General features: G+C 44.5%; 3 protein-coding genes across 8 annotated transcripts; 1 reads left to right on the top strand and 2 right to left on the bottom strand.

Annotated features, from left to right (window-relative positions):
- Positions 1 to 551: 551 nt before the first annotated feature.
- On the bottom strand, positions 552 to 4,598 carry bida (BH3 interacting domain death agonist). Of its 3 annotated transcripts, none has more exons than XM_062547263.1 (5): positions 4,505 to 4,598; positions 3,425 to 3,769; positions 2,666 to 2,820; positions 1,305 to 1,561; positions 552 to 741 (listed from the first exon to the last, which is right to left on the bottom strand). In XM_062547263.1, the coding sequence occupies exons 2-4, from the start codon at positions 3,729 to 3,731 to the stop codon at positions 1,367 to 1,369; spliced, it is 657 nt and encodes a 218-aa protein (XP_062403247.1). In that variant the 5' UTR covers positions 3,732 to 3,769; positions 4,505 to 4,598; the 3' UTR covers positions 552 to 741; positions 1,305 to 1,366. The 3 variants fall into 3 exon arrangements, with proteins under 3 accessions (XP_062403247.1, XP_062403249.1, XP_062403248.1); XM_062547265.1 differs by having other exon boundaries at positions 2,690 to 2,820; XM_062547264.1 differs by having other exon boundaries at positions 552 to 1,561.
- Positions 4,599 to 5,214: 616 nt separating this feature from the next.
- wee2 (WEE2 oocyte meiosis inhibiting kinase) lies at positions 5,215 to 13,161 on the bottom strand. Of its 4 annotated transcripts, none has more exons than XM_062547255.1 (12): positions 13,067 to 13,161; positions 10,849 to 11,215; positions 10,084 to 10,301; positions 9,922 to 9,973; positions 9,488 to 9,657; positions 9,100 to 9,221; positions 8,701 to 8,847; positions 8,392 to 8,496; positions 7,861 to 7,946; positions 6,906 to 7,076; positions 6,564 to 6,712; positions 5,215 to 5,779 (listed from the first exon to the last, which is right to left on the bottom strand). In XM_062547255.1, exons 1-12 carry the CDS (start codon positions 13,144 to 13,146, stop codon positions 5,623 to 5,625), a joined length of 1,824 nt encoding a protein of 607 aa, XP_062403239.1. In that variant the 5' UTR covers positions 13,147 to 13,161; the 3' UTR covers positions 5,215 to 5,622. The 4 variants fall into 4 exon arrangements, with proteins under 4 accessions (XP_062403239.1, XP_062403240.1, XP_062403241.1 ...); XM_062547256.1 differs by lacking the exon at positions 13,067 to 13,161 and adding an exon at positions 12,490 to 12,642; XM_062547257.1 differs by lacking the exon at positions 13,067 to 13,161 and adding an exon at positions 12,490 to 12,550 and having other exon boundaries at positions 10,849 to 11,212.
- dennd11 (DENN domain containing 11) lies at positions 13,145 to 25,469 on the top strand. The gene is made up of 9 exons (XM_062547260.1): positions 13,145 to 13,520; positions 15,434 to 15,533; positions 15,911 to 16,069; positions 18,162 to 18,318; positions 18,543 to 18,681; positions 19,328 to 19,459; positions 19,765 to 19,915; positions 21,088 to 21,156; positions 21,702 to 25,469. The coding sequence occupies exons 1-9, from the start codon at positions 13,145 to 13,147 to the stop codon at positions 21,895 to 21,897; spliced, it is 1,479 nt and encodes a 492-aa protein (XP_062403244.1). The 3' UTR covers positions 21,898 to 25,469.
- The last annotated feature ends 164 nt before the right edge of the window (positions 25,470 to 25,633 follow it).

The following is a 25,633-nucleotide window of genomic DNA, read 5'->3' as shown; positions in this document are numbered from 1 at the left end:
CACACACACATTCAAATCTTGAGCTGATGGGGGTATCTGATTAACAAACCCACAAGAGACAGAATGGCACACCTACAGTACTACGCGCACACATCTGAGACCACACACACACTCCCTACGCGATTAGGGCTGCTGCTGGTAGGGCTCTGTGGCGGCATCTTGGTTCCAGTGAAAGAGGAAGTGCACTGAACCGTGCAACTGTGGTGCATAGAAGCCAATCTGCATATTCACTTGGTTTCTTTGGAAACCGTTTAAGTTTGGATGTACAATATGTTTCCTACTGTACGTGTGACTGTGATTTGAAACCAGAAGTAATAAAACGAAAAAAAAAAATAAAGAAAGAAAAAGAAGGCTGGTAGAGTTTGCAGTGTATTTGTGTGACTATGCTGTTCTTTCTGGTGCGATTATCCAGTCCTGTGCACAAAATGCACAACATTTCTTCTGGAAACTTCTCAAGACTTAAGTCTTGGTGTCATTATTACAGGCTTATCACATGATTCGAGACTTTATGCTTTTTAGTTACAAATAACAGGCCTCACTTCAATGCATTATTTATGACACTTTTTTTTTTAATCTCAAAAATACAAACAGTACAAAAATAACAATTTCATTTTTCTTCTTACTTTCTTACTGTTCCCTTTCCTTCACATAACACGTTTAAGCAAAAGAGGAAGAAGGCAAATATGTTCAAAAATTCAGCTGGACAGAAGCAGGAACAGCAAAGAAGGCAGTGGTTAGCCCCTACCAAGAAAAATAAAGAAGAGTCAGCGAGCATGAAAGAAACATTTCGAGGCACACATCACAATCCAAGACAATTCCTTCCTCTTCAAAAAAAAACAAATTTCAGGGAACTATCAGAGTACTTCAGGATTTACACTGCAAGGTTATGAGGTCAAATGCCTCCTAAACCACCTCACCTCACCTACCTAGGGAAGTGGTTTGCGTGCTCAGATTACAGTCTTGATTATGCCCAACTTTACTTATTCAATGCCCATTTATTCATTCATGACTTACAGTGAGAATCCTGTACTATGTGTTTCTGCTTGTGCTAAAGGGTGCGAATACAGTCTGCATTTAAAGTCAGGGAAAATACCCACAGGGTTTTGACAAATGGACTACACAACTGATCTATAGATGTAGAAGAATAGAAACATCCAAAACAAACATTCCTGGAATTACATTCACTGACAAATTCTTCTTTCTGTGACTCTTAACTTTGCCACATTTGTTTCATATTGGACAACAACTGTAGCCAAATATACTATTTATGTTGGAATCAGAGTCAGAGAGGCCTGGTCTCTCACCTGAGTTACAATGTCCTTCATTTAGTCCTTGGGTCGGGTCAGGTGGAGAGGGGAGGAGGGGGTCACCTTATGTGCTGCTGCTGCCAGATGTGGAAGAGGTCCCGGAGGAAACGAGGAGTGTGCTCACACACACCCTTGATGAGCGAGAGGGAGAGCGCCAGAGCCACGCGCTCCTGAGGGAGATCCCCCAGGCTGTTGCCACACCGCAGAGACACGTGCACGTGCTCCACCGCTTGCTTCAGGTGACTGCTCCATTTCTATTACGACACACACACACACACTGTTATAGGTGTGAAACCGCACAAACAGTCAGACTTATCACAGAAAGAAGTACGAAATCGTATCGGTATGTTTTCAAGCAGAATTCATTTAAAACATATTTTGTTCTGCTTGCGCACACCTAGAAAACATGTATAGTATATACACTGAGGTTGATCTAACTATCCAAACAGATACACATAGCAGCATTTTTTTTTTTTTTTAATAATGTTGCTGAATAATGTTATTCGGACACTTCCCTGCTGATACTGAGCAACAGTGTGTCTGGAGAACATTAATCAGCAGTAGATAGAATAGAATAGAATAGAATAGATACTTTTTTGATCCCGTGAGGGAAATTCAGTTCTCTGCATTTAACCCAATTTAACCGAATTAGTGAACACACAGCACACAGTGAACACACAGAGAGGTGAATCACACAACCGAGAGCAGTAAGCTGCCTGCCCAACCAGCGGCGCTCGGGGAGCAGTGAGGGGTTAGGTGCCTTGCTCAAGGGCACTTCAGCCGTGGACTGGTCGGGGATCGAACCCAGCAACCCTCAGGTTACAAGCCCGAAGCCCTAACCAGTAACCACGGCTGCCCCAAACTAACTCCATCCAAACAGAACACTGGGAACTTTGATTTACCAGCAAACAAAAACTCATGCATGGTCAAGTTGGCCCATGCATCTTAAACAAAGAACACATTTCTGTTCAGGTGCGTCTCAAGATATTTTAATATTTTGGAAAAAGTCCATTACTCTGCACAGACTGAGAGATTTAAAGCTCAGGAAACCAATGCTGGTGTTTTGTCTTTTGAGTTAATCTCAGGTAGACATTTCTGTATCATAAATTCTTTGTTCTAATGTTTTGAAAATCTGGATTTTTGATTTCCATGAGCAATGACCCCCATAATCATCAACATTAAAATAATAAAGATTAAAAACAACAGCAACAAAAGGCTTGAAATATTTCACTTTATGTGCAATGAACTGAGATACACCTGTTTTCAGCACTGGTCATAGATCTTAATGTCAGTTCAAAAGAGACCAATTACAATACACTAAAATGAGACTGAGGTGTGAGACAAAATGATTCCCAAACCTGCCTTATCAGGCAACCACGCACCCATTTCTCAGAATTCTGCAGGGATCTCAAGAGGTTGTTTGTTGCACGGGCCATCACATCGTTCTCCAACTGGTCTGCAATCTGGATCAACTCCTGGGCGATGTCCCTCAGAGCCGGGTCAGGGACTGGAACTGCAAATTACAATCAGAACTGTCCTCAGTCAGAGTCACAAACAGCAAAGACAAATTAACAACACTACAGAGGCACCTATAGCTGCCCCAGACCGCATCGTACACTATGAAGAGCTTTCACCTGGCGGTGGTGCCATCACCTGCGGATGGTGGTCTAGTACAAACCTCTGAAGGTGAACATGAGTTGAGTGGAGGACACTGTGGTGGTGTGGCAATGTCTAGGTTTCAGTGACAAAGGAAGTGCACTGAGCTGTGCTACTGCAGTGCACTGCAGCCAATCAGCATGGTGTCATTGTTTCTTTGGAAACCATTTACGTTTGAATGTACAATGTGCCTCCTACGGTGTATTTGTGGTTTGAAACAAGGACTAGTAGATGGACTGTAAAGTTTTGCAGTGTATCTGTGTGACTATGCGGTTTCTTTCTGGTGTGATTATCCAGTCCTATACACAAAATGCACAACATTTCGTATGGAAACTTCTTATGGCTGTTAGTGTTCACTACATAACATAATATACATAGTATACAGCATAATAACACTACAGAGAAACCTGGAGCGATCACAGACTGGAGACTGCACATCGTACTCTTTTAAGACATTTCACCTGGTGGTGGCGGCGCCTGCACTAGTGGATGGTAGGCTCGTACAAACATCTGAAGGTGAACGGTAGGCGAGTGTCCGTCCGTCTGAAGTTCACCGTCATCCCCACTGTGCAGTTCTCTGCTCAGTGAGCCGTCGGCACACACGAGCCCGACACCGTTGCAGTTGATATCTTGATCGTGTATCAAGTCCCTCTTCAAGTCTGTTAGTTCTCGTTCAAAGTCATCGTTTTTGCAACCCTTCTGTTGCAAGAAAGTGAGGAAGACCAGGGATGGACCGACCAAGCTGTTTGCATCTCCGGTAGTGTCCATGCTGGTCCTGTCCCAGTGTTCTCGGCAAACCTTGGTTTCTAAAATAAGGAGTTGTTTGGAATTAATTCTTTAACGTCCCATTTATTCTATAACGTTGTCTTGTCTGACAATTAACAAAGGTCAACAGACACAAGTGCAAAGTATTAAACGTGAGCGTTAATGAGTTACAGTAACCTATTTATGGTAGCAGCTAAGGTGTAACCCGTCAGGTGTAGCCTGCTATTACCAGTTAAGACTGAGGACTTACATTAGATACTTATATATACTTATCAGGGAGCTTCCGCTTCAATCTCTCTGTATCTCGCCAGTTGTACTTTATAGGACACATTTATGAGATTCAACATTAATCATATCCAGTGCGAAGATATCCGCCAAGTAACTTATCTTAACAATAGCTAATAGATATGTTGGTTAGCGTTAGCACTTAGGTTAGCCAACTTCACAGGACATCATTCAAACTCTCCCATGTAGGCTACGTTGCATTGTATTAGTCCATTTATAATAACTATGCAAGCACTAAAGTTAACTTTGGAAATAACGTTATCTTTTAATGTGTAATATCACTACTTCAAAAGGTTCCACTTTATAATGTTCGCTAACTTTAGTCAGTAGCGTTAACATGAACCTAAACGTTAGCTGCTACAGCTTGTCGTTTTCAGAGAACCGTTACACTTTAATCCTACTAGAAACACTGCGTCACTACATCCCACAAGAAATCACATTACAATGTTTGATTAACTCAGAAGAATTATGTTCAAAATTGTTTGTCATACCCGTGAACGTATCCCCGCCTCTCTTGTTTACCAACTAACCCTGCGAGTTTGATGCAACTATCTAGTGTGTGAAGTAGCGCAAGTAGCTCCTCCTGTCCTGTCTTTAAAGTTCCGCGCCAGGAGGAAATGACGTCGAACATTAGCAGCAAAGTCTGAACAAGAAAAGCCGACACGAAGACGAGTTTCTGTTCAGTTCTGTTCTGTATAATAGTACATTTACACGATTTACATAATAGTAAATAATAGTGCTACATAACATTTCACAAAGTCTAATGTGTAAATGAGATGACGTGAAACTCAGGAACACTCAACCGAGGAAATAAGTAGGCCTACTAAAACGTCCCAAGCTGCATGAATGCATTACTGAATGAAAGCAACATGATCATGAAAACATGATAACAGTATCATCCCAAATCTATCGCTTCTGCACATTTTACATGTGATGTAAACACGTGTAGGACACACTAAACAAACTCCTGGACCTGTCTATTTTGCACTACATTTAGTTTAGTTTTAAAACGACATTAAAATCTTCACTGCGCAAATCTGCAACATACATCCTACATGGGCACATATCTCGAGGATGCACTTGCTTGCACCAACGTTGAAATGGTGTCTGGGAAAATCCCCATTTGTGATATCTCGACTTCCTTCTTTCAAACTCGTTTTCCATTATCAGAATATACCAGCATGAAACTGAACACAAAGAATCCTGATAAAACTCTAAAATTTATTTACAGTTTATTTACATGGTTAAAAAAAAACACATCAGTCAAAAGTTACAGGCCACACTCAGGTCTGCAAGATTTCTTAATGGACAATTGCTAATGCCAAGGTTCCCCGTGAAAGGCAAATGCACACCATATAAAAACAACTAGCACACATAAACAGGGAAAACTCAAACCCACTCAGTGATTAAAACACACCAACTCATCACAGCATACCAGTAACATACTAGGTGTCCATATTTCCAACTCATTGTGCACTCTGGTGAATGCTAATACACACTCTGTCAAGTTCCACTATACCATGTATGGCAGCTGTATTTTCAGATATGCATACAAATAAGAGCTTTGTAATTAAAAACTACAAGTCCAACAATGCCGTAAAAAGAGGACTCAGCGCCTCACGCCACCGAAGCTCACGGACCTTGAAGCATTCCGACCCACGAGCCGCCGACCTGTTTTGGGTAGAGGGCCTGTCTTGTCACGGTGGCCCACGGACGTAGCACTCTGCTGGGGAGACAATGCAGCCATCCTGGCCTCCTTCAGCTCCCTGTGGAGGGACAAAACATAGAACAGAATATTTCACACTAGATCATGAACGTACATATGATTAGACAAAAGCACTGTCCATATTCTTTAGTGGCGGGCATGCAGTCTACATAAATACTGCAGTATTGTAAAACGTGTTAATTTCACAGCCTATTTTGCCATGTTTTCCATCAAATCATACCTTTTGTCTCGCAGTTAGGCCCTTGTTGCATACATATTTGTTCTGCTCCAATGCAAAACTTTGTCTGTTCTCAAATGTACTGTACCAGCTTGCACATGCCTACATGTATGTCCTTCAGTCTATATCCTCCAGCTCACCCTCAAGTGCCATTTCTGTGCACTTGTGAAACAACTGCTAGCAGATTTCTGCACTCACTTTTAATGATAAAAAGTATTAAACCAACCAACCAAAAGTATTAAATCAACCAACAGAATGTATGACATTCACCAATGATCTAGTCTTTGTCTCTAACTGCAGTGTGCACGTGCAGCTCTGTCCACGCAGTTACAGACCAGTTGTCCTCCGCTCAGATCAACTACCTGACTGAAAGCCTGATTACGAATAGCAATACTTCCCCCTTCTGGACATCTGAGTATTAAACACATTGAACTCTCGCACAGTTCAGGTATTGCAATATCACATGTGAAGACTACTTCTATCAAATTTCCAGTCTGGGGCACCAATGCACTTGTTCTTCATTTGTAAGTGTACTGACCTTCAAACCTGAACAAACAACACCCTAAAACCTAATGCTTGACCTCTTGATCTTTGAACCCCGACTGACCTTTCTAGCATGGCAGTCCTGAACTTCTCCACGTTCAGCTCCTTGCGCAGCTCTGCAGCTATCTTGCCAGCCCTCTCCCTCCTCAGCAAAGGGTGCTTGCAGAGCACATATGCAGACGGACGCAACACAGGATCAGGGTCCAGCAGGCCCTAGTGCAATAATAATCAGAAACATAAAACCGTATTAAATAAATACCAGAGACAGTACTTAAACTGTCATCACATAGAGGCATGCCATGCCATGCCACATATTCATAGAAACACACACTTCAGGTATCCCCTAACAGCAATTGCAGTTGGGTTTAGGGACTCATTCTGGGCTTAGTGAACTGATTGTGCCTACCCGTAGGAGACAGGTGAAGGCCGTGGAGAGCTTCTGTGGTAGGACGGGCAGGTGAGCTTGGCGCAGGCGGTGCCACTCATCTCCATTCTGGGGCAGCGGTGGGGCGCCGGCGGCCAGCAGTGCCGTCAGACCTAGAGCAAAGATGTCTGCCTTGGGCAGCTCGCCGTAGTCCTGAAAGGCAGAGTGACCCGAGGCAGTTCAGAGTTCAGAACTACAGTAGAAGAGGCAAACCTGGAAGCATGTCACACACACACACTCATCTTAATAAACTCAGGGCTTGGTGAAGAACCAGTTCCAACCAAAGCAGACCACTGGTTGTGCATTTCTAAAGAGTTTATTGTAAGTTTATATTAAGCCTTTTTAAGGGATCGTTTGTAACATTTAAATGGGTTCTTCCTCTTTACTGGTAAAAGGAATAATAATAGCCTTTGTAAAGTTCAGATATAATAGGCTGTAGTGCACTAGCGACTGACCAAGACTGAAAGTAGCTGCTATAGAAGAACAGTTTAAAGAGGAACTATGCAGGTTTGGCGATTTCTTCTCTGTTTTCTCGTTTTTTACGCTTGCAAGTCTCTCTGTAGAGCTTCTGCTACAGCTTTAGCGTGTATATTTTACAACACTCCTCAATCGGTCAGTCTGCCTTTTCATGAGCATGATCGTGAGGCTGCAAAACTTTCTGTATGTCATGCCACAGGCCCCGGTGGCACAAACTTGTGTGTTTTTCCACTCATAGGCACTAGGGGGAAGCGAGGCCGCCATCATTCAACCCGGAATAAGTCAAATAACCATTCCAATGAATCCGAAGCTGATCAGTTAAGGTAAATTAAGCTAAAAAAAAAAAACCTTGCATAGTTCACCTTTAATTTGGAACTAGTCCAATCTTCAGTCAGAAGCTGTCTGTTTTAAGAAGCAGCTACAGTATGTGCTAAATCCCTATCAGCACCAACTCGTTCACCTCATTCAAAATCTCCTTGGCCAGGAAGCGACTGTCTCCCTCTTCCACCTGGGTATTGGAGGTGGACGTCACATGGCCCAGGTCACCTGAGGAACAGCAGCACCAGGTAAGACCACAGATTAAGGCAAATCAAAATACTTCCATCAGAAGCCACTTCTGGGAAGTCTATGGCCTATGCTCTGCATAAAGGGGAGTTTTGTGTGATCCAGGTTCCCAGAAGTGGCTTCTGTTGAATGATCTTGCTCCACCTTAACAATCTTTGGTAAGACATTACCACATGTTGCCTAGGTTACTCAAGAACACAATTTCCTGTGTCCACATCAGGAGAACCATCACTGGCCAATTACTTCATATTTTGTGTTTACATTGCCTTTATGCAGATCTGTGAAGCATTACTGTGCCACAAATACATTTAAAAAAAAAAAAAATCTTTTTAAATCTTTTTAAAAAGTAAAGCCTTCACAACAGTGGTTCACAACAAGTGAGCACCTGATGAATGGCATATGAACTAAAATAAGCATCACACAGTACCAATCTTGTAAACCACGCCTGATGAAGGGTACACATCCTCCTCTTCCTCGCTGTCCCCCTCTCCTCCTGCACTAGAGCCAGGCCGCAGACACACGAAGATGTTGCCTGCACACAACATATGCTTCCTTAAACCACTACAAACAAAACATTTAGTGTGCATACATGCTGTACATACTAAGTGTCCAGGGTAGCTCATTTAAATAGTAAAGCTGGAAATCTCCCCCTGCAGTAATAAGGCTGTAAAGTGGAAACTGGCGAGATTGATGGATAGAAGAAAAGGGCCTAGAACAGACCATGGTTGTGACTTACTGGGTTTAATATCCAGATGCACTAGGCCAGAGCTGTGGATGTACTTCAGGCCCATGGACACCTGCAGTAGCAAATCCTTCAGCTCGGGCTCGTTAAAGTACTCCCCCTGCTGTTCTTTTTCTGTAATGACATCCAGGAGACTTCCACCTGTTTGGGCACACAGAAAAGAGAGACCACAACACTTGCCATTACTCAGAATTGCACATTTTTGCATACAGAGTTAAACAATACCACTGAAGTGCCACTGAATCTTACCACTTTACCAACACATGAGAAAACAGTTCAATGGCAATCATTATTAAAATCACGTAGATACACTAAATAAACTAACGTATAAAGAAAAACAGTCACATTGTGTGGTGAATATGAGGAAAAAGCTTGTAAGTGCGATAAGCCTACCATCACAGTATTCATTCTGAATGATCATGTGGTCCTCCTCTGCCCAGGCGGAGTAATAGCGGACCACGTGTGGGTGGTGGCCCAACACGGCATGGGCATACACCTCCTTCAGAGCCAGCTGTCTGCACAGCACAACAAACAAACAAACAAACAAACAAACTAAATAAATAGAGGATAAAAGTGTCATGTACACAGCCTCAAGCATCACATCTGAACAAACGCTGCTGGCTCGTTCATCCAATCAGCAACATTTTATCTCTTTACTTTAATACATCAAGCAAAAACAGACGGAGGAAATGATGGCAGAAAAGTATTTATTATCAATGACGACATCAGTGTTATCCCGTCACACACGTCACATACGCAGACGTGTGTGTGCATGACTCACTCATTGGCCGAGCCAGCGAGAGGATGGCGGGAGCGCTTGATGGCGTAGAGACAGCCGTCCAGCCTCTTCACGCACTTGTACACGGCACCAAACTCGCCCACGCCCAGCCTCCCGAGCTCCAGGAACTCGCTCTCGTAACGGGAGAGCATCAGCGCCTGCACAGCGGGTCTCTGGTGACGATGCAGCACACGCACACAGACAGGGGAGAGGAGGGGAGCAGTGAGAGAAGTCAAGAGAAAAACAAGGTCTAACCAACAGGAGAGCGGGCCAAAGATGACTTTGCATGATGGCACAAATCAGCTGCCAAAGACTAGCATGCTAAAATGATTGAAGTGAGCCAATACAAATGGATATATTTAGGCCTACCAATAAGTATCATTGGAACAAAATCAGCCTGCTTAATTCATGTATTAAGTATAAACATTAAGCCATACCTTCAGAGGCATACAATATTCCTCATCTGATGAACTCTGGCCATCTCTTGATCTAAATAATAATAAGAGTACACCAATAAGCCTTATAGTTCATCGACAGAAAAAGAAAACAAAAATGAAAAGTCTCCAGGTCCCTGCTCTTCAGTCCATTCTCCACAGTACCTATGGCAGTCATCACCGTCATCATCATCACTCCGCCGGCTCTTCCTCTTGTAGTGCTCACTGGTCCTGCGGACGGTGTCGGGGGTGAAGGGGTTGACGTTGACCGAGGGGAGACGGCTGAGGGGCTCACGGGAGGAGGAGGAGGAAAAGCGTAGCGCCCTCTGGCTGTTGGGAGGTCTGCTGCAAGAGCTGGGCTGGGCAGCTTTGGACAGCAGACTCTGGAGCAGGAGATACCAAGACCACACTATTAGATTAACAGTATTAGATTTCCATTTAACTGACCTCGGGCTCTGCATCGATTCAGTTAGGTAGTCCGGTCATCTGCCTAAACGGACTAAAATATGAGGGTGTGGATTTCTGAAAATATCACGTAGTCTTAGAGTGGACTAGAGTAGAGTTTTATTTGTGGCAAACTTAAGAGTTTGTTTATTGATGAAAAAATGATGTTAACAGGATTTAGTCCCAACCTTTAGCTTCTTGCCTAATTCTCAAAATAAGCTTAAGATAACAGTATGAATTGAATTGGCTAGTGGTTAACCCAAGACTGAGGTATTTCACTAATCTTACAGAGGATCCACTTCAGAGGGATTTAGTATGGAACCTATAGTGGGGATAGAACCAAGCCCATCAACTGATGCCATGAAAGAGGATTGCACCGACTACCCAAATTACAATAAATGAACACTGTTTTTGTATGGTGTCATTTTGTGACTATGTATGAATGAACTGCACATTTGCATGTACCCCATTGATTGCCAGATTTACCTTTGGTGTGTAGGGTGACTCACACAGCCTCAGCTTGTTCCAGGCGGCGTAAGGGATGGGCGAGCTGGAGCAGGAGGGAGACACGGGGACACTGCGCTGGCGGTGCCGTTGGACCCTGGGGGTGCGACAGGCCGAGGACGGGCTCTGGACAGGGCTCCTAAAGCTGGGGCTTCTGCTATAGCTGGGGCTTCTGCTATAGTTGGGGCTTCGGCTATAGCTGGGGCTCCTCCTGAAACCGGGGCTCCTCCGGACCGGGGCCCAGTCCTCCGACGAGCTATCGCTGCTGTCCTCCTCTCCACAGCTGGAGAAGCAGAGGGGCTGCAGCAATCGGTCACCTGAACGTGCCATGCCTGCTCCAGATGGTCTGCTAGATGTAGGGTCATATAAAAAAAAATGTGTACAAGTTTCAAAGATATTTCAGCATAGTCGGTGTCGATCTGTTGCTATTACATTCTATACCTTGACCCATCTTGATTCATAAATCTTAGTTGCATGCACTGGCACAAAAGGCCTACCACCCTGTAGGATTAGTAGACTACAGGATTAGATTACAGAAAGTTGCCTGGACAAACTAACCCATACATTTAGGGTGATGAAACTGATTGTAGAATGGGAATCCTGCAGTAATTAAGGTTACCTATAAGTTGTGTAAGGAAGGGACAGTTTCACCTAAACAAACGAGCAGCTATGAAGCCACGTCACAGCTGCTGTCTAGATCATGTAAAATCAGTCTATGGCTATGGCTATGGCTATGGCTATGGCTATGGCTATGGTTATTTAGCAGACGCCTTTGTCCAAAGCGACATACAAATAAATAACAATACAAATTAAATTAACAGTGAACAATTACAAACTAGGGAGAATAGTAATATTATAAGTAGAACAATAATTTTAAGCACTAACCTAATGAGAAATAAAACAGTGAAATGAGAATAGCAATCAAATAAGTCACTCAGTTAATTATATATGATAATAATAACTAAAGCATGGTATGGCTAAATTTAAGGACAATAGCTAAATAAATTTCAAATTCTATCAATAGACAAATTATAACAAAACAATACTATTATACAAACCATAACACATCACAAACTCAAAGGACTAAGTGCATATTAAATAAATATGCCTTAAGACCCCTCTTAAAAGATCCAAAGCTGTTGCTGGAACGGAGAGCACTGGGCAACTCATTCCACCAACATGGAACCACTGAAGAATAGGATCTACAATTTGACCTAGCATGTATGGTTGGTCGACATAACAGACGCTCCTCAGAAGATCGCAATGGGCGGTTGGGAATGTACATCGTGATTAAAGAACTGAAGTAGCTGGGAGCAGATCCAGTCTAGTTTAGCCTTCTTAGAATTAGCACATCCTGCATTAGGCTAGCTATTTTTCATCAGTTAGGCTAGCTATCAGAGTTGTAAGGAATCAGACATCCCGACATGAGCCTTCAGCTCCTAAAGAATTAAATTTTGTCGGGAAAAAGTAGGCCCATCTGTGCCACCTCATCGAGTTCCTCCCAAAACACACTACACTACTAACTATAAAACGTTTTGGAGTTATGCCTAGGCTACTTCGTGAGGAATTGTTACTAGCCAACACAAAATGTAATGAGATGAAGAGGTTTCACACCATACTCACCAAATGGACAACCACACCTGACGCCCACGTTCCCGCCAGGTATGTTAATGAGCGGGGGAGATTTATCAAAATAGCTACGTCACCTGTCACGCGTTTGATGGGTTTCATATTTGCACCTGTTTTTTGGGCCGTTGGGTGTTTTTAAAAAGTGTAAAAATATTCAAGTCGAGTAAACAGATATATATAGCTAAACCATATCATCTGATAATATCATGACAGAATATAGCCTATGGCAAAGACGTCTGTAGTACTGTTTTGTGCATCATTGTTTCTGTTTGACTGCAACAATGTATTCAACTTGCTACTTTCAGCCATTCGGTGGAAGCTGTTTTTTGTTCTATTTGTTCTATAGGCTACATTGTAGCCACGTACGTACGCCTTTATGCAATGCTTGGCAGAGAAACTCAAATATTGAGCTGTGAACCATGAAGCCTAGAAAACACGTGAGCGGAAGTGTGTGACGTGATCAAAACACTCCGTTGGAGCAGTGGGTGACAGCAAGTCCCCGTCTGTGGTATGACAAAATTGCATTTGAATGATCGGCGCACCATCTTTAATTTCCTTACAACCGCGTTACCCGTGTTTGCATACGTTAGTTGTACATCGAACGAAGCCGAAATTGTTCCCGTCTTTGAAGAAATCGTAGCCGAGCACCATGGTGGAGCAGTCGGATCGCGCTCCGCTCCTGGACTGGGAGGAGGTTCCACCGCCCGAACCGGTTCCGACAGTTCCGTCTTCACAGGAGGAAAACGAGTTGCGGTCCAGTCCGTCTAATTGCCAACCCGCAGACAACTCGATCCCCGTAGCTGGATGGAATACCAGTCCCGGGGCTCCGACGGCTGTAGCAGCTGTTACTAGCAGGGACTCGAGCTCGCCATCCAAGCAGGGTGGACTAGGAGGCGATGCTGAGAGCCCCGACGAGCGGGACAGTACATTCCCGGGACTGTGCGTTAAGGACCGCGCAGTAACCGGATGGGAGGAAAAGGACCAAATTATCTCCGTGTTTGTCGTCACCTTTGATACCAGATCAGGTGAGACTGATGGTAAACGGCTAAACAAACGATTCTGCGATTAGGCGGCAAGTGTGACAGGCAGCATAGCCTCCTATAGCATGACGTTGCTATAACATCAGCCGTAGCAAGTTCTCTGGCCTCGCTGTGCTTATCTTACCTGACGTAAAACATTTCATCACGCAGTTCAAATAAGATATGGAAAAATAAACTAGGCAAATGTTAACAGTGTTATTAATCATCGTGTGGTGAGGAGGGACTTAACAGGATAAATCCCCTTAACCAGGATGTGTGTGGGATGGGCTAGGAACCAGGGATAATCAATTCTAGTGTCAGTGTTTTATGTTTTGGACTTTGAAGCAATCTAATTAGCTTTCGGACGCTTTCACACCTGTTCAGCTCAAGTGCTGTCCACTCCAAAGTAGTGGAACCCCACAAGAAGATCCGTTTGACTCGCATGACGAAAAGCAAGTTACTGCACTGACCATGTTGACTTTAGAGCACTTTTGTAAACGGTATTGACTCACTTAAGTTCATACTTCTTCTTCACTTAATCATTTAGAAGGTAGCTTTCTTATGCCCAGCTGTAGCCTAATCTTTCCAACAACAGCTACTTTTTTTAGTTATGGTGTAAGGCTGGTACCCGAAGCAAGTAGCCTACCAGAATGTTTGGCCCCAGAAAACTGACACTTCAGTGTGAGTATGAAGGATGAAATATGGAGGAGGATGTGTGTGTTATTGCATCTGCCATAAGACAACCACACCACAGGGAACATGCAAGAGCATGCTCATCATTGCTTGTGACCTTTTAGTGAAACACAGCCTATATTCGATTGGATGGCCCCTGGCTGTGAGCTCATCCAGAAGAGTGAAGATCAGATTGAAGTTACAGCCCTGAAACAACCCTGCTGATTCTGCCTTTTTTCTTCAGTGTCTGGGCATTGAACTCTCACTGAAATTTAACAGAAAGAAATGCCTGGGCCTTCACCAGAATGAGGTTCCCATGGTGGACTGTCTGAAGCCTGTCCACAGGTGTTTTGGCCAAGATCTTTCGAGACTTGCAAGCTTAACTAAATCAGTTCTCTCTGTAGAGTAAAGTAAAGTAAAGTAAAGTAAAGTAAAGTAAGCAACTCTAGTCTGTGAAATGTTGAGCAGATGTACATTGATGGACATCTGTATCTGAATAGAGAGACTGAGCAAGTTATCAATGCATGGCATGTATGGAAGTTCATGCAAGGATATCTTCATTTTGGGTCTCTTCATCAGCATCCACATAGGAGTGCAACATTATTGCCTTATCATTAGTGCATCCAGACATTAATGATCTAATTCAATCTTGCAAACTCTACAGTAGCAGTTTTACAAGCACTTCATTTTTTCCTCCAAAAGGAACTCTGTCTGAGGATAACCTCGGAAAAGTCATTACAGAGTAATCACTTGCTCACCATCTCTCTTGAGTCATGCCATTACGGTCCAATAACGGCGGAACTCTGGTGACACACAACTTGCATTTTCTCTGCCTTAGTTCCTCTTTATGTTTCCACAGGTCTGAGGTTTTAGCAAGAAAGTTGAGTTAGTTCCGTCTTTGGGCAATGGTAGAAAAAGAAATCAATTGCAATTGCAGGGCAAAATAGGCACTCACCTCTTTCGATTATATCTGAATTGTATTATTAACCCCGTAACCCGAATCTCCATAATGCCAGGCAGACACTCTGGGTGCCTTTCATTCGCCTTTATACATCCCCCCCTTCCTTCCTCGGTCCTTGTCCTCACTGATCTACATAAAGAATGATGGGGCGGCAACAATGGGATAGTCTATCCAGCGTTAGTTATAGATCAGTGGGAACGAGCCTGGAGGATCGAGGAGAGATGTTGAGAGGCACCCTCTCTCTGCACTCACTCTCTAATGCCAGCCGATGCTGTTTCATTTCCAGGTAACATGGTGGAATGGTGCCTTCCTCAGGATATGGACTTGGACGGCGTGGAATTCAAATCCATGGCCAGTGGCTCCCACAGAATCGCCAGCGATTTCATGTAAGAGTCCATGCGAGGCAGCACAGTCTCCTGTCATCCTGTTCTCTCTGTCATCCTATGCTCTTATAATGTCAGTGTTTTTGTGTTCTTAGATAGGGAAGTCAGCCACAACACAGGATGTGTAGATTCGTGTGATGGACTTCTGCATTCTCATGTATCCTATTTATCTATGTACAGTAAGGTCACAGGCACAGAGTGACTATGGGAAATGTCTGTCTGCGTCCTCTCTGTCTCTGTCTCTCTCTGTCTCTCTGTCCCTCTCTCTCTCTCTCAAGTTCAAGTTCAAGTTCAAGTGTGCTTTTTTAGCATGACAAATATTATTGCATTGCTGAAATGTTGAAATGTCTGTCTCTCTCACTCTCTCTCTCTCTCTCCAGATACTTCCGGAAAGGCTCATACTTTGGGCTGGCATGCTTTGCCAACATGCCGGTGGAGAGTGAGCTGGAGAGAGGGGCACGGATGAAGTCCGTGGGGATTTTGTCCCCCTCATACACCCTGCTCTACCGCTACATGCATTTTCTGGAGAACCAGGTTCGGTGAGTGAATCAATACCGTTGTCTGGATAAACACAATTAGAAGAAATTGAACATGCTTATCGCTTATCCCTTTTGACTTGCCCTGACAAAAGCTGAAACAAGGAGGCATGTTTTAACTGAATAGCCATGTGAGCACAGTCGCAGAAACATACTGTATGTTTGAGATTTACCCAAAGACCTGGACCTTTCACTTGGTGATGCGGTCTAAAAATCAGGTGAAGCTAAAAATGATCCTAAAACCTGATTGTCACACAGGCTTTCTTTTTGGAACTCTGATGCTTTGTCCATTTAGCTATCATTGAGGAGCATCGGTAACGTCACTGTCTAACAATCGGTTCGACTTGGGCTCAATTCCCAAACTCGCTGTTGCAAGTCATAGATAGATAGATAGATACTTTATTGATCCCCAAGGGGAAATTCAAGTCGTTGTCATTTTCAACAAAAGCCTCTGTTACATACTGTATCAATACCATCTTTAGCTCTGCTCTTCCAGTCATTCTCTGGCCGAACCCATTTTGTCTGGAGCTTGAGCTCGTTCCGCACATTGCAGGATTCATTTCTGACTTGGGAGCGGATCTGGTCCTGATCCAGCTGGTCGGCATCAGAACCGGGCCAGGCCTGGCCCAGTATGTGCGGCTCTCTGGCAGGACTAGTCGCTATGCTAACGATGCCGTCAGGCGGTGTTCTGATGCTCATTGTCTCCGCTCTCATTCTCGCCTTTCCACCTCGCCCCCATCTTATCTCACACCTTCACGCACTCCCTTGTTCCTCTCCTCTCTTCTCCTGTCCTCTCATCCCTCTCTCTCTCTGCTGTATCCGCTCATCTGTTAAACATGAGCGCTGACTCACTAGGCTGAGGTGACTGGATCTTATGGAGATGTGGATTTGAAGCGCTTGACTGGTGATATGTTCCTCAGAGCGTAGGCTTCTGCCAGCACACTCCAAGTAAAGGGATGCACCTTGATAAATCATCAACGAGAGAACGTCTCAAGTTTGCCTTTCCCACACAGCATGCTAGACCGCCATAGCACAGAACTTTGGACGAGGTGATTTCAGAGGGGAAGTGGTCGTTTGTCTCTTTCGAGCTAAACATAGTTCGAACTTGTGTAGGTGGGTCAGACCGCTGGAGTGAAAACACAAACTCCAGGTGTCCACCGGAAAGTGTCAGTAGTCACCAGCAGTTGGGCTGTAATGCCACGCTGATCTCATAGGGAGGACATCCTAACAACCTCCTCGCTGCTTCTGTGGCTGACTGCAAGCAGCAGGGCAGTGGGACAGTTGTGACGGTGGCCACCATGGAACAAACCTCACTCTCAAGTCAAAAGCTCAGTAAGATGTAAATTTAGGCAAAACGACAGAGGAACATGGCAGAAGGAGTAGCAGAAGGGGGCCCAGTAGAAAGTGAATGAAGAGAAGCTGCAGAAGAATCAACAGAGTTTGGAGAACAGATACTCGTACAAACATGCACTGCTCCTCTCAGGAATTAATGCTGGCGGCTGGGTATACCAAAGAAGCCTTTTAGAGCCTTGAAGCTATTGATGTACCCTTCAACTCTACTGAGTATAGTCTCAGATTCCTTGAATGAAATGTGCTGCTGATTTTTTTTTTATCAGCCTTTTTTGTTTTAATGACTCTCCCCTCAAGAGGGAGTCAAGCAAAAATGTCTCCTCTATAAAAAGATAAGTAAGAATAACTACCATGCTGCAACTAACGACTCATTTTCTGACGACCAATCTTTCGATTCATTTTTCAATTAGTCGACTAATCTGAACAAACCTGAAACTTTGAAATAAGTCCAGCTTGTTGTTGATAAAGCACAAATAAGTGCAGTTATACTGACTCCAAGAAGATACACACCCTGTTGAACAAGTACATATAACAGACATTTAGGCACACACAGTTCTGATTGTGTGTTTTTATAGAAACTGGTCAAACTGTGTGTGTGTGTGTGTGTGTGTGTGTGTGTGTGTGTGTGTGTGTGTGTGTGTGTGTGTGTGTGTGTGTGTGTGTGTGTGTGTGTGTGTGTGTGTGTGTGTGTGTGTGTGTGTGTGTGTGTGTGTGTGTGTGTGTGTGTGTGTGTGTGTACACATAGGCATCAGCTGAAGTGTCCTGGCCAGTACTCTCCTCTGGAGGCCTTCTATGAGGATAAAAAGGCCATTCTTCCTCCAGGAGGAAATGGCCTGGTCACTTCCTGTCCGACCAGTGCACTCACCACCATGGTCAACCGCTGCATGCACCCCGAGATGAAGGTCAGTATGTGTGTGTGTGTGTGTGTGTGTGGTCTGCATTGTCCTGATGGTACTCTAGTGGGTTAACATCTTTTTTTAACCTCCACTTCTCACACCAGGATGCTGCAATTAGAATGAAAGGAACCAGCCTCCCAAACCGACTATAATATTTTTGTATGTGTGACTGTTACTGTGTGTGTGTGTGTGTGTGTGTGTGTGTGCGCGCACATGTTTTCCCCCCTTAGATCACTCACCCAGCAGGGTGCATGTCTCAGTTCATCCGGTTCTTTGGAGAGCAAATCATGGTCCTGTGGAAGTTCGCTCTGCTACGGAAACGCATCCTCATCTTCTCACCACCTCCGGTTGGTGTGGTCTGCTACAGAGGTGAGACATGCGCGCACACACACACACACACACACACACACACACACACACACACACACACTCACTCACTCACTCACTCACTCACTCACTCACTCACTCACTCACTCACTCACTCACTCACTCACTCACTCACTCACTCACTCACTCACTCACTCACTCTTGCTGTCTCTCTGTGTCTCTTTCTCTCATACACACACACACACACACACACACACACACACAGATACACATGTAAAGCTACAGAGGTGACACATATTCACACACACACTCCTCTACAGAAGTGAAACAAGCACACTTACACACAGATTTATGTACAGCCACAGTGGTGACATGCACACACACGACATGCACATGGCCAGCTACCGAGGGGACACACAGGCTCGTATACAATATGTGTATGTGTGAACGCAGAAACACTCTGTTTATGTTGTATGTACCTCTGCACAAACACAGACATGTATTCACCAGTGCACCATTTCACCCTTTCTTATCTTTCTTACTGAATGGTAGTCAAAAAGTTTCCCTTTGATTCATATTTAATGTCGGCCATTATTATTTTATCGCTTACGCTTAATTCAGTCTGTCTAGCTATCATGGGCTGGAAGTGCGCTGTTCTCATTGGTCGACTTATTCCAAAACTGCTTAGTGTACTGCTGCTGTTGCCTTGCCAACGTCTCCATCCCTGGGATTGGTGGTTCGATGCCGGAGCTCCGCCCTTTTTTCTACATCAACGTGGCTGACATCACTGCCCTGGAGACAGAGCTGTCATACGTAGCCTGTGAGTGCACACTTTCAAAAATACTCTCTCTCACACGCACATCCAGACACACACACACACACACACACACACACACACATACACTGATGTCCTTATGTAGTCACGCACAAATGCAGAACTCACGAGTCAGAGAAAATTGAGTAAGTGTATTTCAAACATGCTTTCCAAGTAATGATCTACTGTAATTTTAACTGTGTGTGTGTGTTTGTGTGTCTGTGTGCGTGTGCGTGTGCGTGTGCGTGTGCGTGTGCGTGTGCGTGTGTGTGTGTGTGTGTGTGTGCGTGTGCGTGTGTGTTGGAGAGCAGGTACTACGGAGAAGATCTTTGAGGAGAAGAAGGAGCTGTATGACTTGTACATAGACAACCAGAATGTGCGGACACACAGAGAGAGCCTACAGCCTCTACTCCGCCTCAACAGCGCCGACAAGGAGAAGTACCGCAAACTGAGCGAACAGAGGTACACACACACACACACACACACACACACACACACACACACACACACACACACACACACACAAGACAACCAGCGCCGTTTGTTTGAATTCAGAGAGAGCACCACTACAAACTCACAGACCTTTAGAGAAACACACTGGCATACTCATATGGCTTTAACGGCACCATGCTGGAACTCTGATGTGGGGCGCATGGAAGCTCAAGTCGGCGGCGGTGTGTACGTATAGTTATAGACTAATATCTTATTTGATGAAAATTGTGACGCATGGGCAAGTTCATTGGCAGCACTTTTGATCTTTTGAATGCCTTGTTAAAGGCCGAGGCCTGACATTCTGTTTGTAGCTGAAGAAAGTCATGAAACATTTGACTGAAGGTAGCCTACATTTTCATTCATTTATGGATTCGTTTATGGTTGTCAATTATAGGCTGGGCCAACAAAAAAATATATTGTCGTCCAGAGCTCAATGTTCTGTCTTTCAGCGTTAATCAAGCAGTTGAAGCGTTTAGTACCAAATGAAAACGAGATCTTCCCCAAAAAAAATTAGGCAGTGTGAGTGGAGAAGGGGATAGAGAGTGTGAGGAGTGTGGGAGGACAAAATAATTTTAAATAACGTTCACACTGCCTTCTGTTAACACATTTCTTCTTCAATAGCACCATGGCCTTATTTGTTCATTCAGAGCTAATGATAGTCAGTCAGCCTTTGCATAAAGAAATAGAAATAGGCTATAGCCTACATTTGAACATATGGCCGTGTTAAGAGGTGGACCAAAACAGGTCAGACTAATGGAAGCTCATTTTAACTGGCTTTTTATCAACAATCTCGATAAGGAACTAGCCAAACCTATAATAAATAGCCCAGTAAAATAATGTGACTGGCTATATTACAGTATTACTGTATATTATATTGAACACTGCTGCAAACTTGGAGAAACATAGAAACATGCCCGAACACGCACACATACACATACACATACACATACACATACACATACACATACACATACACATACACATACACATCACAAGCACACACACACACACACACACACACACACACACACACACACACATGTGATGATGGTTGGATGGTAATGCAGAAAGCAATGTTGTTGATGTTCCACGGCGTAGTGTTTGAGGCTGTTAATTGAGTTGGTGCTATTACATGTTTGCAGGCAGTTACTGCTGTACTCTCAGGAGGTTGATGGAGACTGCGGGGCTAATGAAGAGGACCTCTTCATCCTGTGAGTAATCATATACACACACACACACACACACACACACACACACACACACACACACACTCACACACACTCTCAAACACACACACAGCTCACAACAAAACATTTGCTGCATGAAGGCACAACCAAATAGACTTTTTAAATGCACAAGCGTTTTAACAGCCCCCGTTAAAACACATTATTTAGCAATGATCTCATGGTCAACAGAGACAAAACATGAAATATTCATAATTTTTCACTGTCGACAGAACTCAGATCTCTTCTCCATTTCTGTACACACAGTGTAACATTCCTGCTGCTGCCTCTGTGTTCACTACTGCTGTTCAGGGCCGTGTTTCCCAAAATTATAGTTGCTAACTAAGTTAGCAACTTAGTTGGTTGGCACTGGAAAATTGCATTGCAACCAACAAAGTTGCTAACAGGTTAGCAACTATGGTTTTGGGAAACACACTCCAGCTTCACCTCAAAGTTCAGCTCTAGAGTTCACCGCTAGGGTTCCTTTCGGGTTAACAGGTAACAGTACCGGTACTGGTTCTCCTCTTCTGCAGGTTCTTCATGGAGCAGAATAACCGGATCTTCCAGACGCTGTGTGAGGTGGCCGGGAGCTCGGACCCCACGCTGACCACGGAGCACGTGAGGGCCATGGGCTTGGACCCGCAGGGGGACCGCGGCTTCCTGGTGGACCTGCTGGAGGTGTACGGCATCGACGTCATGCTGGTCATCGACAACCCCTGCTGCCCCTGAGGGGGACACTCAGCACCCCCCCCCCCTCCCCCCATCTTTCTGGACGTTCTCTCGGCCTTTCTTTACACACACACACACACACACACACACACACACATACACACAACCAAATGCACAAACGCACACACACATCCCTCCCTCTCTCTTTCTTGATCTCTCCACACTGTGGTGAACAGAGGGGTTTTCTTCTCCCTCATAATTTTGGTTTCTCTCATCGTCTTTTTACTATTTCCTCTTGCCATGTTTTCCTTTCTTTCTTGTATTTGTTGTTTTTGTCTTTCTCTACTCTCTCTCTCTCTCTCTCTCCATGACCTCCCTCCCTCCCTCCCTCCCTCTCTGGGCCACAGGCAAGGCAGGACATGTGAACACTGCCCGGCACTCCCAGCTCTCCTGTCCAGCTCCTCCTCTCAGGGCTGGGGGAGAAGTGTGCCCCCCCCCTGCAGACCAGCACTGAAACTGCCTGGACCTCCTCCACCCCACCCCACCCCACCCCACCATCATCATGTGCTGTTCTGCTTCTCCGCTGTGCTGTGAGGCCCTTACCAGTTACGCCTGGCGGATCAGTATGCTTGTGTGGTTAGCGAGCTAACAGCTAACCCCCCCCCCCCAACTATCCATCTGCAGTCCGGGGGCTATTCCATCCATCCTTAAATGCTGTTGTTCATCCCTCTGTCCCTAGATATCCGTCTGTCCAGCTTGAGCCACGGTGAGTCCTGCTTTGTGGCAGTGGACTGGACTGCTCTTTGTGCCTGTCCTCTCTCCTCAGTCTAGCTCTGTGGTCTTTCAATTTACCTGGGACTAATGGATCGCCCAGTCACACACACACACACACACACACACACACACACACACACACACAAAACACACACACACACACACTCACACACACACACGCACACACACACACACGCACACAAAACACACACACGCACAAACACACAAACACACACAAACAGCTGTCGACACACCACATTGGAAATACAGTGGATCGTTACGCTCGCAAACCTGTACCCCCCATTTGACATTGACAACAAACGATACGGCTGGATTTCTCGTGACTGTTAACGTGCGGGCGTAACACTCCGACTCTACTGCGGTTCCTGTCTCCAAACTCTGCCCATCATGTATACTGTGTACTCAATCTATTGCTTAGTACCTCACCTCTGTATTATCGTCTTCATCTATACTGTATAACATGTAGACAGCAGCTCTCTCTCTGGACATGATCTGGATGGACCGTGGCACCACTCATAGGCCATGGTCATTCCCAAGCTAGATGTGGTTGTACTGTACACACACATCAGGTCATTTTCCGGTTTTCCAGTTTTCACCTCAAAAGGGAATTCCCAACTCTGCCTCTCTGCTTTCGGTAAGGTTATTTTCGTCTCTGCAAGCGCCTGGGACCATGCTGTCGACTTGACATCTTTTCGGGGTTTTTCTCAGGTTGTGTTTTCTTCTGTATCTTTCTGCTAGAAAGACAAATCATAGTTATTCAATCAGTTCCATAGCACACGGCTTACTGGCCCTGACATGATGCTGTGCTGTTCAAAGCTAGAGCACTCCTGACAGGAAGGAGAGGCTTTTCTCGTCCTGGTATTTCCTCACTTCTTGCCAGACTTCCCTTTTGTTTGTTTTGTGGAAGCCATCTTTATTAGCTTCTGAGAAACCCTTGGCCGTGCCGGGCCAAAATGCCGGGGTGAGTGAGGTCTTTTGGACAGCTGCATTGTGCAGGACTGTTATTCACTGGCTCACAGTGCTGTGACTGTGACTTGTTGTGCCTGCACCAGTGTTGGGTCTGCACCAGTGTCCCTCTCCTCTGAGGGGAGACCCTGTTTGTAACAGTTTGTGTGGTATTCAACGGTTCTCTTGGACACAGGATTTGTAAATGAACACGGATACATGTGAATTGTTAAAGATTATGGCGTTATGTTTAGTTTTCTGGTAGATCTCCATGAATGTGATTCTATGACACTAATCAATGAAAGCTGCACTACAACTCTGATGTGACAACATGGATGTGCTCATGTGTTTCTGTGTGTGTGTGTGTGTGTGTGTGTGTGTGTGTGTGTTTTTGAAATTCTTTTAGAAGGAAGAAATGTTCTACTGCTCTTGTGTGGTCTGGATGGCCAGATTGTGGCAACAGACTGCCCTCATCAGCAGGTGTTCCTGGTCTGTGTGTGTGTGTGTGTGTGTGTGTGTGTGTGTGCGCATGTGAGTATGTGTGTGCGTTTGCCGAACTTGAGTTCATTTGCTGTTTGGTTAAGTTAGATTGCACCAGCTTTTAGATGAGATTTGCTATAGATTAAGTGTAATCCTCGGCACATTTACTGCTATTTCTGGGCCGCACTCATCGGTATGTATTTGTGTGTGTGTGTGTGTGTGTCTAAATGCTCCTCTCAGCTCCAAAGCAACCCATGTCTCAAACAAAGACGTGTGTTGTCTTAGTTGGTCCCAGTCCAGTGGTGTGGAATGGGCTATTTTTTGGGGGGTGATTAACCCTCCTGTTCTGTTCAGACAGACCCCATCTGTCGCGCCTGGGGTCCCTTTCACCCCTGCTGTCAGCGCTTCTTCTTTTCCATACCCAGAGAAGGGCCACCCTCACCACATGAGCAGTAAGCACTTTACGTGCGAGTGCAGTCTGGGCCTCAGCATGAATTGAACCTGCCATGAGGTTGCAAGACTTCACGAAGACTCATAAATAAAAGCTGTTTTGCGGTTGAAGCCCATCCCATGACTGAAGAGACACTTCCCCTTTATAGTGTTGGCATTCATCCATCCATCCACAGTGTTAATGGCTCAAAAGAACTTCTTTGTCTCAATCATGTTTTCTGATCAGACCAGCTATTTTCTTCAAAAGGCACTCAGACATTTTTTGGTGGTCCATAAATCTGTGTAAGCTGTTCCCGTCATGCTGACCCTAATGTTCAGAGAGATGGTTTCTGTGGCTAATTTCAACTCAGTCAAGAATTTCCACCACTGAGACCGATGCATTTGTGTGATGTTTTCATCCTGGCCTAAATTCAACCCCCAATCTTGTGCAATTTAAAGGGGTACATTTTGGTCTGTAGACAGACACAGTTGTGATTGGAAACGAACACAAAGATGCATGAATGAGTGAATTACTAATGACGAATGAGAGAATTATGATAAGTATGACGAGTGCTGGCACTCGATGACACTAAAAGGTCACTGAAAAAAAAAATCCCTGATTTGTTGTCTTTGATCTACTGAATTCCATGAGTTATAAATATGTAACAGAGCAATATGTAATTTGGGAATGCTCACATTTGCAATGAGTTGTTTGTAATGAAGGGAAAGTAAAGATGGAAAATGGGAATTTGCTATTATCTCCGTCATGGTTCCTCCTCACTGTGCATTCTGGCTGCAATTTATAATCTGCAACGACGCTTTGTACTTCTTGACACGCTTACAGCCAGCTTTTGGCTTAATATGGTTTTCTTTGTGTGTCCATGTGAATTTGTGTATTTTTAAGTACTGAAACAAGTAGGAATGTACTGTACAGTTTGTAAATAAATTGCACCAACTGGGAGCCATATTTATGTGTGTATAAACAGACCTCTCTAATCAGTGACTTGTTGCTCGCCTCTCCTTACTCACACTATGCAGAACTATGGGGAAACTGACAACGGATCCTTGATGAAATAAGGGAATTAATCACGTAAGATGATGGGTGAGTGTGTAAGGGTAGAGAAAATAATTCAGATAGTTTTGAGCC

This window comes from Sardina pilchardus, chromosome 10 (assembly GCF_963854185.1).
Source record: "Sardina pilchardus chromosome 10, fSarPil1.1, whole genome shotgun sequence".
NCBI lineage: Eukaryota > Metazoa > Chordata > Actinopteri > Clupeiformes > Clupeidae > Sardina > Sardina pilchardus.
The sequence above is the reverse complement of the archived record's forward strand: the minus strand, read 5'-3'. Positions and strand labels throughout refer to the sequence as shown.